Genomic DNA, 12,049 nt, shown 5'->3' with positions numbered 1-12,049 from the left:
TCCTACTCGGGGCAGCTTTCTTTTCCAATGTTTCTCCTCTCCGCTCTCAGAAGCCATTGCAAGTTCAGGTCATTCTCCGCAAACCGAGAATCATGAGCGCGCTGGTCCATGTTCTCGAGCGCCTCGCCGAGCCCCACGCTTTGCCTCGTCGTCGTCGTCGGCTGGCGACTTCGTCTGGGGCCGTCTTGGACGTGGCCAGGCGCACCCCGCCTGAAAGTCAGCGCGCGCTGGTCGACTTCCTGGCGCCGCTGCGGCAGACTACGGCAACGGACGTAGACGGGCGGCCGCTGACGTACGGAGGCGGTGCAGTGTGGAAGGATATGCCGACGCTTAGTTGGGTGGCGAGGGATCGGTGGAATCTCGGTTCGTTAATTCTACTGCCCCTGTAGTAACAAGCTAAAACTGACAAGGAAATACTTGTTCTCTAATCACATATCTCTGATCCGTCAGCCACTCCCAGGACAGCTAACAATGAGACAACTGGTCCGCCTTACTCGCGCAGCTGACCGCACTGGCGAGCGGCAACGACTCGCGTCACCCTTTTGATTCTTCGCTATTTTGCGGTCTGGGATATGAGGGATGCCTTCAGAAGACGGCGCCTCCCGAGCGGTGGAAGGGCTGTGATTAAGGCATGCATGGTGTCGTCGGACAGGGGGACTTGGAGGAAGCTGGATCTTCGAAAAGGGGTCACCGCCTGCCGTAGAAATCATGGCACCCGATACTCTATACCTTACGCAGTATATTGATATCTCCTTGCGTATGGTACGTTACATCATGTGCTTGAATCGTACATACCGAAATGTATGTGCTTGGACCATATTCTCCGTTCTTGAGGGACCGGCGCCCAAGCTGTACGCAGGCAGTGCTAAGATCTCTCAGCAGGAATTCGTCCATGATCTAGTCATCAGAGCCTCTGCGGAACGACTTCTTTGAACTCTGCTGCTTCTTCAACTTGACCCTCGCCTCGTTTGCACTCTTCCGTCTACTTGACCATTAGCTCGAGAGACATGGTGTTGCCCGCTCACAAGTCACTCACAGTGCTTCATATTTCTTGGCTTTCTCTGGCTTGGTTTCACCGGGCACTGTCCTCCGGTATAAGCCCTCGAGCTCGTCAAAGAGCTTTTGGCGGTTCTCATGAGCGTTTGCACTGCGGCTCCTCTGGGTCTGTGCCTGGATAGTGAGGCAGTCATTTCGCCTTGAATAGTACTTTGACTCTCGGACACCCGCGTGCAGAAGCTTCGGCAAAATGCCCAAGAGTTGGGGGACTGCCCAGGTGGTTGTTGCTTTGGTTTCTGTTCTGGCAGTCATGATGTTAGCGACCGGCAAACAAACACCTTATACTCCGTAGGACCAGGGCAAGAAAAGAAGCTACATACTTGTTAACGTGCTGTCCTCCAGGTCCACCAGACCGTGAGAAGGACGTATTTCCTTCAGGCAAACTGCTCACTTTGAACGACTGATGCCATTTCCTTGCCTCGGCCAGCTGGTCCTGGTCAAAGGAAACATCAAACGCTTGGTGCCTCACACACCGTTGTATGGCTTGTACGGGCCATATGCGCAACGGCCATCTGCCCGTCAGGCTAAGAGCTGACCAAAGGACATGATGGCGATATCGCATTGTGGCATGCTTATAGGTTGTTGACGATCTGAGCAAAGTATCCGTATTCATGAGCTTTCATGTTTCAGTTACCATTATCAACCGATCATATTCACCGGCGCAAATACTTAATATCGATGTTAAACCAAATGGGGAAATAACCATCATGTGGAAATGTGGGGTTACAATCAAGAATTTTCTTGCCGACGAGTTTGGCCTGCATCCCTTCCTTCCCCAACAAGCATGGACATCGCCCTGGCACTTTCCATCACTGTCCCACAGAAGCTTCCCAAACTTTGATAGTTCTTCTCGACTCCGACTCTTGACTTTTCTCGCGGAACACCGTACGCTTTGCTTGTCTCCCATCTCATATCTGCAGACGGTATCTGTTTTCATTGCCTGGGTTCTCGTCAAAACAACGACAATCGCGCCAATCACCAAATAAGACAGATATCCACCCCTCTCTGTCATCCCGACTCATCACTCTTGCCTTGGACCCCCATCGCCACACATCTCGCCGCGGAGCGCGCATCGGTCAACCGTTCTGCATAATACTGGTCTCTTATGCCGTTCACTGTGAAGTCGCGCCAGTTTTCTGATTAAGAGAGACATTGACTACGCGAACAACCTCGTCACGCTTGATGCCAGAGCCCTCTCCAGAAATTGTGGCTGCCGCCAGCCTCAGTCCACTTTCTCCAATCCCTGTTTCCATCCAGAAGAACGCCATCCAAACCACGGTCGTCCCCAATCTCCAGGATCAAGCAGCAACTGCTGACGAAGCAGCCTTGCATTCTGCCGTCCCGCCATCACCCTCTGCTCCTCATCATCAATTCACGATGGACGTGAAAGCAGAGGCCAGCGACATCTCCGACACGATAGTAGTTGCCGGAGACGACTACTCAGATGCATCTCACGATGAGAGCGACGAGAGCATTGACTATGGCGAAGGCGAGAATGGGCAGGAGCAGGAAAATGTTGAGCCAGATGCCGCCAACGATGACTATGCCCAGACCTTTGATTCACCCGCAGCTCATGAGGATCAGAGTGAGGCTGAGGAGGCTCAGCCAGATGTATCAATGGCCTCGGAATCCATGAATAGTCCGTCTGCGCCTGACCCTGCAGCTGTCCCTTCTGATCGTTCATCATCACCCACTCCGCCGCCGGCCCTGCCGCCCACCGACGGTTCGGTTCCGGCACCGGCCACTTCGTCCTCCTCTGAGCAAGCCAACGGTTCCGAACATCCCTCCGAGACCCCATCTGCCGCCCACGAGACCAGCCCATCGTCCGCGGCACCTGCCACAGACTCTGCCGCCGATCTTCCTGAGAAGCAGAACCCATCTGCCTCTAACCCTGAGGCAGCTCCGGCTGCCGCTGTCCCCGCGGCTCCCACGCCGACGAATGAAGATGATGCCGCTGTTGACATCCAAAAATTGGTAGACGACATCACTTCTAGAGCTGCCGCAACAGCCTCGCCCTCCGACGCCCCTCCAGCGCAAGCCACTCCGGTTACCACCCAAGCCGCTCCGGCTCCTCTGTCTGTATCCCATCCGCCTTCACTCCCCCCCAAGCCTTCTCTTCCCAATCTGCCAGTTAGCCTACCTGCCATCCCACCGGCTCATTATTCTTTCCAATCCCGCGGCTCCAATGGTGCTGGCCCGGCAGTGCCGATGACCATTGCCAGCTCTGGCGCGCATGGCCCATACAATCCAAATGAAGGCATTTCATCCCTGCCCGCGGCCCCCCCGGGACCCTTTGGCGGCCCGTCTCATGCCCATCATCTGCCCCGTACCGGAGATTCTTTCCCCGGGGCCTACCCCGGATCGTCTATCAAACAACTCTGGGAACAATTCCAGGCCGACGAGAAGCGCTACACATCGGAGGCCAAGTGGGAGAGGTTTCCGGAAGGCTCCCGCATTTTCATTGGTGAGTTTTGGTCGTCCGTGTCGTACTTTGCATATCATCACGCTCACATTGGTCTAGGTAACTTGTCCAGCGAGAGGGTTTCGAAACGGGAAGTGTTTGATGTGTTCCACAGGTTTGGCCGGCTAGCGCAGATCTCTCTGAAGAGCGCCTATGGTTTCGTGCAGTACCACACCGTCGCCGAGGGCCAAGCCGCCATGCAAGGTGCCCAGGGCATCGAACTTGGTGGACGGAGGATACGTGAGTCGGCCCTCTCCCGTTGGCATCCTTGACCCGTCGGCTAACCAATCACAGATCTCGAGATATCGCGGGTTCAGAAGAAGAAAGACGAAAGAGATCGGTCTCCAGATCGCCGAGGGCCGCGCGGGCCCTACGGGACTGAACGGTACGACACTGGAGAACGCGGTTGGAGACGTGATGACTATCGGTCGGGGCGTTCACCGTCACCGCGCCGCAACGATTCCCGTGCAAGCCATTATCCCCGAGACCGTGACTTCGGAACCCATGGGCGCCGACGGTCTCGGTCGCCTCCTCGGTTTGGCCGCCACGGCGACGACTCGTACCGGCGCAGGAGTCCTAGCCCTCATCGCCGAGCCCCCTCTGACGGTGATCGATTTGATCTGCCCCGCAGGTTTGGGTCCGAGGTTCCCGACGTCCAGATCCTCCTTCTTCAGGAGGTTTCGCGAGACTTTGTTGGCTGGGTCCAAGGAGCCTTCCATAACAAGGGGCTGAAGACGGATGTCATGTACCTCAACCCCCGGTTCCCTCGAGAGACGGTGCTACAGCGCCAAGTCGTTGAAGGCGTACATGCCATCGTTGACCTGGACTACGCCGCCCAGACAAAGGGCAAGATCCCAATCCAAGTCTTCAACCGGTCCGGGGGCAGCAGCGTCCGCTTCGAACTCTACCAAGACATCGACCCCCCCATTGCCGCCGAGTTGGTGATGCGCGAGAAGTCTCAGGCCGGGGCGCTCCATGTACAGCCTCCAGCGCCGAGCTACGCGCCGCCCGCCGCCTACGGCCCACCGCCTCACCACCAGCCAGCCGGCTACAACCCGTATCCCTACCCGCAGCACCCCGTCCCTCCTCTGGCACAGCAAACGCAGCCCCCCGCCGCCGCCTCGGCCCCACCCGACCTCGCGAGCATGGTCGGCAACCTCGACAACTCGGCGCTGCAAGCGTTGCTGGCGTCGCTCCAGACCCCGCAGGCGCAACAGGCCAGCGCCGCCGCCGGAGCGGGTCCCCAGCAGACTTCTTATCCCGGCGTCATCCTGGCGCCTGCGAGTGTTCAGTCTTCGGCCGCACCGCAGCAGATCGACATGAATGCGCTGCTGGGCAATCTCCGGAGCGCTGCCGCCGCGGCGCAGCCGGTGTCTGCCTATGGAGCGGTGGCGCCTGCTGCTAGCGGTGCTGCTTATCTTCCAGGTGGTGTAAATGGGTATGGAGGTGTAGGCGGAACTGGTGTGGTGGATCCGGCGCAGCAGGTTCAGACGATTATGGATCAGCTGAAGAGGGCTGCGCATTAGAACTGCCCCGGTGGAGAGGTGCCGTTATTGGGCGGGGGGCTTAAGAGGGGTGGGTGTTGAAAAAGAGGAAAAGGTATCTGCGATGATAGTGGGATTGCCAGAGGATCCGTGAGAACGTGGGCAAGTTCTTGGGCAATGTCCTCGGGGGACTTGTTGTCTGCGGCTTCCCAAAGGAGATATATCTTGGGTTTTAAACGCTTCGCGGAGTGTGAGAGCCTCAAACATGAAGGCCAGCGAAGATTCTTTGCTTTTGCAGTGTGGGTATCGGAGCAGTGGAACAGGCGCGTAGTTCGAGGTTGGCGGGTGGCAAGTTTGTTATTCCGCGTCTGCGGGAAAGGATTAGATCTCTGGCCCTCAAAAGGAAGTATGCGAGCTGGATTGTTATCAGGGAGGTGGCCTGAACGGCAAGTGATCACGCGAGAGTTGTGAAGCTGTTCGGTCGGATTGGTGTCCGCCAGCTCGCTCGCTACCATTGATACACATGGTCTCTAGGAAATAGAAATCACTTTAATTCTAACAGTGGTCCAGCCGACGAACGACGAAGGTTCAGACACGTTCCCTCTCGTATCTAGCCAGGCCCATCTTACAAAAAAGGGGTAGTGCTGCGTTCTTAGTGGAAGAGTCCATCTTAGTAACCCCCATAGCCCCTTTCTCGCTTGTGTAGTCTTGCAATGCGTCCAGAGATCCGGTCTTTGCCCAGAGAATCCTTGAAGATTAGGCCAGGGTGTCCAATCATGAGGCAGTACACCGCCGCTAAAACCATGCCGTTCATGAAAAGCGAGTCAGCCACCAAATGTATATATAGTTACAAGAAAATGAAGAAACGAAACCATTGAACCGCAAGATAGGGGGCAGGCATAGGAAACGAGAGGAAAAAGAGGAGAGACTTACACCCCCTCCAATCCAATAAACAGCGCCTCATCCCGAATCAACTTCCCCTGATACCCCTCATGCAGTTCCGCCAGACGGTATGCGCATCTCGCGAGTGTCGGGATGATGGCCAGGGCCTTGAACCCGAAGAAGAGCCTCAATCGAACTGCTTTGCCGGGTGTCACGATCATCGCCGTCATAGTACCCTTATCGGTACCTTGCCCGGCACCTGCACCTGGGCCTGGGTCGTCGTCTGAGCTGTGGGTGTTGTTGTCGTTATTGTTGCTGTTGTCGTTGCTGTTGTTGTTGTTGTTGCTGAGATGCCGCCAAGTGCTGGAGCGGAAGTAGCGGACCAGGTAATCCGCGAAGAAGGCACAGAAGAAAGACGCTGGTGAAGACCGGAAAAGCCAGCCCCGCCAGCGCGAAGTTGACGCTGACCTGGTTCGAGTCGGCTCTTGTCGTCGATAAGGCGCCGCCTGCGGCTTGGAGGACCAAGGAGAGGATGTCGCAGGGGATGAAGATGTAGTAGAAGAGCTGGGCCTGGAAGCGGGAGGGGGCCGGTGCTAGATGGTCTATTCTGTATGATGTTAGACTGGCGCTTCTGTTGGTTTTCCGCGCTTATTAGGTAGTTGAGAAAGGGTGATTTGGAAAGGGGGTGAAAAGTGGCCGGCGCTTACGCCATGGGCGAGGGTGATGTAGATGGCGGCGAAGTAGTAAACTGGCTCTGTGGTGACGCATACTTGGTTGGTTCAGCTGGTAGGTTGTTTCTTGCCTTTGTTCCAAGGTTGTGTTGATGGATACTTACTAATCTGAATCACGAATGCGGCAAAGCTGAAAGGGTTGTAGTACATCATGACTCGCCCGGCATAGCCAATGATGGCGTTGGCGGCGCCGAGCGAGCATACGCGACACATACCACCATTGCTTCCACCGGATACGGAGGTAGGCCTGAATCACGGGAGCAATAGTATACATGGAAATGAAGGTGATGTTGGCGGCAAGGGACGGCCGGTAGCCGTAGACTGAGATCTCGACGGCGCAGATATCCAGCGTGCAGCCGGGGGGGGCGGAAGACCACGACGTTCGGCGGAGGCCGCATGACGCCCGGTGGGAGGTTAGGGAGGTCATTGTGTTCGTCGAGATAGGACTTCAAGTCTGGTTGCCTGGCTGGCGGGGACAAGCCCCCAGCGGGCGTGATAGAGATACATATGTGACTTGCATAATGAAGATGAGGCTGGAGGTCAACTACCTCCCTATGCTTCTCTCGGACTCGCACTCGCTTAACGTGTGTACTGGTGCGGAAGGCGCCCATTCCACAAAGACGCTGGTGAAGAGGAACCCGCGCGTCATGGCCATGGTGATCCATGGACACAGCATATGTGTTTCCGGTGTTTTTTTCTATGTTGCTGCGAGGTTGAAACGGCCAGGACTAAGACGGATACCAGTGTCGTTGGCGCGAGTAGATACAGCGTCTATTGTTTTTTAGATGGTGGAGTGTCCTCTCTCTCGGATGTTCATCTTTCCAGAATTTTGGGGGACCAATATATAGTACAGCAAACTTACATCATCTTCTAGAACCCCCTTGAATACCCTTAGTCTTTGAGCCTGGGGAACTCGCGCTCCCAACTGTTGTCCCACTTGCTGTCGTCTATCCCCAGCAAGACCATAACAGCCATTCTTCTTCCATCCTCCCCTAAGCGCCTCGCATCCGTCAACCTCAACCACCTCCCCAACACCCCCCTTAACTCGTCATCCCCCCGTCCCAGCACATTAATCCCTCGATCCGCGCACGCCAGCCGCACCTCCTCAGGCAACAACGCAGCCGCCCCGCCGGCCTGAACCAGCAGCGCATCATCCTCAGCCAAAAACCCCAACCTCTTGTCCACCATCCTCCCCAACACGGGCTTCGGCATCCACCCCGGCGCAGACAAGCCAAGAACCTTAGCCATCGGTCCCGTCGTCGCCCGTAACGCCCCCGCAACCTCCCGATCCAAGGTTCCAGCAAAACCACTCAACTCCTCCCTCCCCTCTGCCCTCCTCGCCTCAACCTTTGCAAGCAATTTTTCCACTTGCCTCGGGATCCGGCACGGCAGCGGCACGGCGCCGGGTAGAGCGAGGACGACCAGGGGCGTGAACTCGCCGCAGACGATCAGCATGGCCGCAAAAAGGGGGAGCCGGCGCAGGTCGTGCTGCACGCGCTCGCGAAGCTGCAGGTGTGCGCGGGTCGAGGGGGCCGGGCGGGCGGCGAGTAAGTCGGAGTTGGTCGAGGTGGTGGAGTACAGGAGGCGGGTGTTAGTCCAAATGTGTTTCATGCCTATTTTGTAGAATCTCAGGTAGGCTTTGCCGAGGGCGAGGAGGTAGGAGAAGTAGGGCTGGGAGAGTTTCGGGGCGTCGGGAGGTCCTGGAGGGAGGTCGAGAGGTGGGGGGCGGGTGGTCGGTGGAGGGTTGGCGGCCGAGGGGGCGAGGTCGTGGGTTGGGGCGGTGGTGATGCTGCTTGTGGTTGTGGTGGGGGGCTGTTGTCGTCCGGAATTGGGCGAGGCCGAGGGGTAGGGTCGTCTGGAGGCTCGCTGATATGTCCTTGACAGCTCGTGGGAGAGGGAGTGAAGGATTGCCCTTGGTTGAGCACGGTGCCGGGGCAACTGGAGGCCATTGACGCGCAATGCGCTGCCAATGAGGGCGCTGTGCCTCATTGTCTTTGCCACGTCGCTCTCTAGCCACAGTTGCACGCGGGATGAGTATATAGGGTGGGTTGTCCGAATATTTGGATGCCCCCAAAAAGTACAGAATAAAGTTCTGACTGTACCATAGCACTGCAGTGCACCTTTTTAACGTTAACGTTAAAAGCGAGTGTGCCGCTAACAACCTCCCTGACTAGCCCAATCATCCACTGACGTCAACAGATACTGACTCCGACCTGGAAGCCCACCTCTCACTGACAGCCAAACACTACCACAGTAAGACCCAAAAGAAGCCCTGTCATTGCAACATGTCCGGTTTTAAACGCGATTGGAATGGAAATGCAAAGCGGCAGGATGGGCCGAAGGCGGTTCCCAGGCAAGTTGTGAGGAATGCATACACGCCCATGTTCGAGAGCATCCGCGATGAGCTTGATGAGCACCACGACCGTCGAGAGCGCATTGTCAAGGCATCGCGGGACATCACGGCATTGAGCAAGAAGATGTGAGAGTCTCACTAAGAAGTGCCATTCTACCCAAGAATGGGAGCTGACGTTGCGCAGCATCTTCTCATTACAACGGTATAGAAACCTACGCTAAAAGAAAAAACTTGACCAGCGACTGAGTTGAATCTCACTCTTTACTAGGGTGCGAAGGATCGAGAGCCAACTCCCAAGCAACATCCAATTCGAGGTTGACTCCCGCCTGGCCGAGATCGCCAAGCTGCTAGCTACCCTAGCCCCCGACATTCAGGGCATCAACCGGTACCGGTACGCTCGGTCGCTGATGTGCCTCGAAGAGTTCGTCGAAGCCCTCACCTTTGCGCACTACCTGAGGACCCAGACCCTCATCAGCCACGCAGACCTCAGCCCAGTGGTCGAGGACCTGACCCGGAAAGGAGCAGGAGCGGCGGGCTCAGCCTCAGAGGACGCGGTCATGGCCGACGCCAGCGACGACACAGCAGGTACCGCTACCGCCACTGCCGAAGGAAAGCCAATACCACCAGCTACAGCACCAGCTACTACCGAACTCCCAACCATCTCCCTCACCCATGATGACTACCTCTACGGGGTGTTTGATCTCACGGGCGAGATGATGCGCTTCGCGACCACGTCGACGGCACTCACGGGTGCCATGGCCGGCGGCGGTGACGACAAGGATGCTGAGCCGCGGACGATTGTCCACGACATGCATGAGTTGGGCACTTTCTTCGAGATGCTGCCTGTGTCGTCGGGCAACAAGTTTCAGTGGGAGAAGAAGCTCGAGGTCACGAGGCAGTCGGTGCAAAAGGTGGAGCGGCTGGGCTATGACCGGATCATCAGAGGCAGTGAGCGGCCCAAGGGCTGGGTCCCGGATCTGAGTGCCGGGGGAGATCAGGGTGGGGGGCAGAGTGACGAGTTGGAATGATGGCTTTAGTTATGTTATGGGCTAGCTGGTGGTCTCTGTTGAGTTCGTAGCTCTACCGCATGGGCTTGTTGTTCAGCGGGCAGACCATAAGTGCAAAGGGCGGGTTTGCTTATTTTAGAGGAGCTAGCTGGGAAATGGTTGAATGGTTCAGGTATGTCACTTTGCTCGTTTCACCTTGTCAGAGGGAAGAAAGCAGGATTTTTCACCCTGTAGACACGCCATTCGTTTGTGACGTTATTCAGGCGACCGATCAACATCTTGATGCTCCGAATTTCTGGCTCAGGTCGTTGAACCTGAGCTCCAACCCTGGACGGAAGGAACCTTGCCCCCACTCACCTTCATCGATTCAGTTTCCCAATGTGGGTTGCCGAAATTCGCTGCCTTAGGCTGTCAGCCTGCGGGGTCCTCTCTCTTTTTTCCAAACCAAAATTCTCCTTACCCCGCCATCTCTCTTGGGCAGCTACCGACAGCACAACAAACTCTAGTTCACCACTTCGACGTTCCGCGACCGCACACTTCAAAATGGGCTTCACCGACCTCCTTTCCGATGCCGGTCTTACCGGTAGGCCTTCTCCAAGAACTGCGCGCATCGGAAATCTTGCTAATTCATGCCGCTGCAGTGCTCAACAACTGGCTCCTTACCCGCTCCTACATCACCGGGTATGCTTTCAGTCAATTCCCTCCCGCGACAGCTTTTCCCTTTTACACTGCCCTCTCCATGATGATCCCTATGGTCCGTGTTGCTGAGCAGCCTCAAGACCTGCAAATGATTACAACCCCAGCACTGTGTGCACCTCTGAATCTCCCTCAGGCAGCTAGTTCTTCATCATCGCTTGTACCACTCTTTTATGGACCGGAGATTTGAGCTGACCTCGTTCACCCCCCTCGCAGCTACTCTGCCTCGCAGGCCGATGTCGTCGTCTTCAAGGCCCTGAGCGCCAACCCCGACGCCGCCAAGTACCCCAACGCGGCCCGCTGGTACAAGCACATTGCCTCGTACGAGGACGACTTCGCCACCCTGCCCGGCGACGCCAGCAAGCCCTACACCGTCTACGGGCCTGAGGTCGCCGAGGTTACCCTGAACCCGGCCAAGGCCCCCGAAGTCGCCGCCGCCCCGACCGCTGAGGAGGAAGAGGACGTCGACCTCTTCGGCAGTGACGACGAGGAGGAGGACGCCGAGGCCGCCCGCATCCGCGAGGAGCGCCTCGCCGAGTACCGAAAGAAGAAGGAGGCCAAGCCCAAGGTCGCCGCCAAGTCGATCGTCACTCTTGATGTCAAGCCTTGGGGTACGTTTCTTTGTCTCTCCCACATAGCTGTTATTCGGCCTCGAGAAGCATGGTTGCTGACGCACTTCCTTGTTCCACAGATGACGAGACCGACATGGTTGGCCTCGAGGCCGCAGTCCGCGGCATTGAGAAGGACGGCTTGGTCTGGGGTGCTTCCAAGCTGATACCCGTCGGCTTCGGTATCAAGAAGTTGCAGATCAACCTTGTCGTCGAGGACGAGAAGATCTCGCTCGACGAGCTCCAGGAGCAGATCCAGGACTTCGAGGACTACGTCCAGTCCACGGATATTGCCGCCATGCAGAAGCTTTAAGTCGTGTGTATATGGGTGTTTTTTAGATACGAAAATATGATGAGCGATGGTCAGCACGCCTGCTTGAGCTGGACAGTGATCTCGGAACATGATTTGTCGAACTCTCCCTATGGATCTCCCCTTTCAAAAGCCATCAACCATTATTTCCTGGCAGGTGCCTGATGGTAGACAAGCCTGCGGCTTCAAATTATCGGGGACCTATCACTGACTTATCTCACTTGATTGAGAAAAGAAATCATGAAGGTAGCAACGCCTTTCGGTCTCAGCCCTCACCATTTGATACCGTTACTCTCAGGATGTTTATGTTTCTGCCTGAGCGGATTCAACCCTTACGTTCAGCTCCACACTAACACCCACCGAAAGTCGAACGAGCACCTCACCACCCAAACCGTCAACCACCACGACTTTGACGTCCGTAGGGACGGTAGATGCCCAAGCAGGTAGAGGGGTTTCAGCAG

The 12,049-nt window shown here is 56.5% G+C and overlaps 6 protein-coding genes across 6 annotated transcripts; 3 read left to right on the top strand and 3 right to left on the bottom strand.

Moving 5' to 3' along the window:
• Positions 1-897: 897 nt before the first annotated feature.
• On the bottom strand, positions 898-1,618 carry N657DRAFT_571399 (uncharacterized protein; the record flags this gene model as incomplete). Its single annotated transcript, XM_062788806.1, has 3 exons — positions 898-982; positions 1,037-1,297; positions 1,377-1,618. 3 exons carry the CDS (start codon positions 1,616-1,618, stop codon positions 898-900), a joined length of 588 nt encoding a protein of 195 aa, XP_062648071.1.
• A 522-nt stretch (positions 1,619-2,140) lies between these two features.
• Positions 2,141-5,055, top strand: N657DRAFT_387402 (uncharacterized protein). The gene is made up of 3 exons (XM_062787129.1): positions 2,141-3,520; positions 3,578-3,757; positions 3,812-5,055. The coding sequence occupies exons 1-3, from the start codon at positions 2,239-2,241 to the stop codon at positions 5,041-5,043; spliced, it is 2,694 nt and encodes an 897-aa protein (XP_062648070.1). The 5' UTR covers positions 2,141-2,238; the 3' UTR covers positions 5,044-5,055.
• An 875-nt stretch (positions 5,056-5,930) lies between these two features.
• Positions 5,931-7,041, bottom strand: N657DRAFT_655585 (uncharacterized protein; the record flags this gene model as incomplete). The annotated part of the gene is made up of 5 exons (XM_062794617.1): positions 5,931-6,119; positions 6,301-6,453; positions 6,591-6,652; positions 6,719-6,769; positions 6,819-7,041. 5 exons carry the CDS (start codon positions 7,039-7,041, stop codon positions 5,931-5,933), a joined length of 678 nt encoding a protein of 225 aa, XP_062648069.1.
• A 325-nt stretch (positions 7,042-7,366) lies between these two features.
• N657DRAFT_644511 (uncharacterized protein) lies at positions 7,367-8,705 on the bottom strand. Its single transcript, XM_062792779.1, has one exon. It carries the CDS (start codon positions 8,601-8,603, stop codon positions 7,506-7,508), a length of 1,098 nt encoding a protein of 365 aa, XP_062648068.1. The 5' UTR covers positions 8,604-8,705; the 3' UTR covers positions 7,367-7,505.
• A 194-nt stretch (positions 8,706-8,899) lies between these two features.
• On the top strand, positions 8,900-10,238 carry N657DRAFT_689868 (Translin; the record flags this gene model as incomplete). Its single annotated transcript, XM_062797011.1, has 3 exons — positions 8,900-9,093; positions 9,152-9,169; positions 9,236-10,238. The coding sequence occupies 3 exons, from the start codon at positions 8,900-8,902 to the stop codon at positions 9,993-9,995; spliced, it is 972 nt and encodes a 323-aa protein (XP_062648067.1). The 3' UTR covers positions 9,996-10,238.
• Positions 10,239-10,517: 279 nt separating this feature from the next.
• Positions 10,518-11,591, top strand: N657DRAFT_571835 (uncharacterized protein; the record flags this gene model as incomplete). The annotated part of the gene is made up of 4 exons (XM_062788840.1): positions 10,518-10,557; positions 10,616-10,666; positions 10,862-11,281; positions 11,362-11,591. 4 exons carry the CDS (start codon positions 10,518-10,520, stop codon positions 11,589-11,591), a joined length of 741 nt encoding a protein of 246 aa, XP_062648066.1.
• Between the last annotated feature and the right edge of the window lie 458 nt (positions 11,592-12,049).

The sequence above is a fragment of the Parathielavia appendiculata genome, assembly GCF_033297405.1.
Source record: "Parathielavia appendiculata strain CBS 731.68 unplaced genomic scaffold N657scaffold_5, whole genome shotgun sequence".
In the NCBI taxonomy this organism is placed as follows: domain Eukaryota; kingdom Fungi; phylum Ascomycota; class Sordariomycetes; order Sordariales; family Chaetomiaceae; genus Parathielavia; species Parathielavia appendiculata.
Note: the sequence above shows the minus strand (reverse complement) of the source record. Positions and strands in the feature narration are given on the sequence as shown.

Excerpts from the sequence above, each read along its gene's own strand:
- N657DRAFT_387402 (XM_062787129.1), top strand. The coding sequence starts at position 2,239 with ATGCCAGAGCCCTCTCCAGAAATTGTGGCTGCCGCCAGCCTCAGTCCA. Across the intron at positions 3,521-3,577 it reads AGGCTCCCGCATTTTCATTG|GTAACTTGTCCAGCGAGAGG; the intron begins GTGAGTTTTGGT and ends ACATTGGTCTAG. Across the intron at positions 3,758-3,811 it reads ACTTGGTGGACGGAGGATAC|ATCTCGAGATATCGCGGGTT; the intron begins GTGAGTCGGCCC and ends AACCAATCACAG.
- N657DRAFT_644511 (XM_062792779.1), bottom strand. The coding sequence starts at position 8,603 with ATGAGGCACAGCGCCCTCATTGGCAGCGCATTGCGCGTCAATGGCCTC.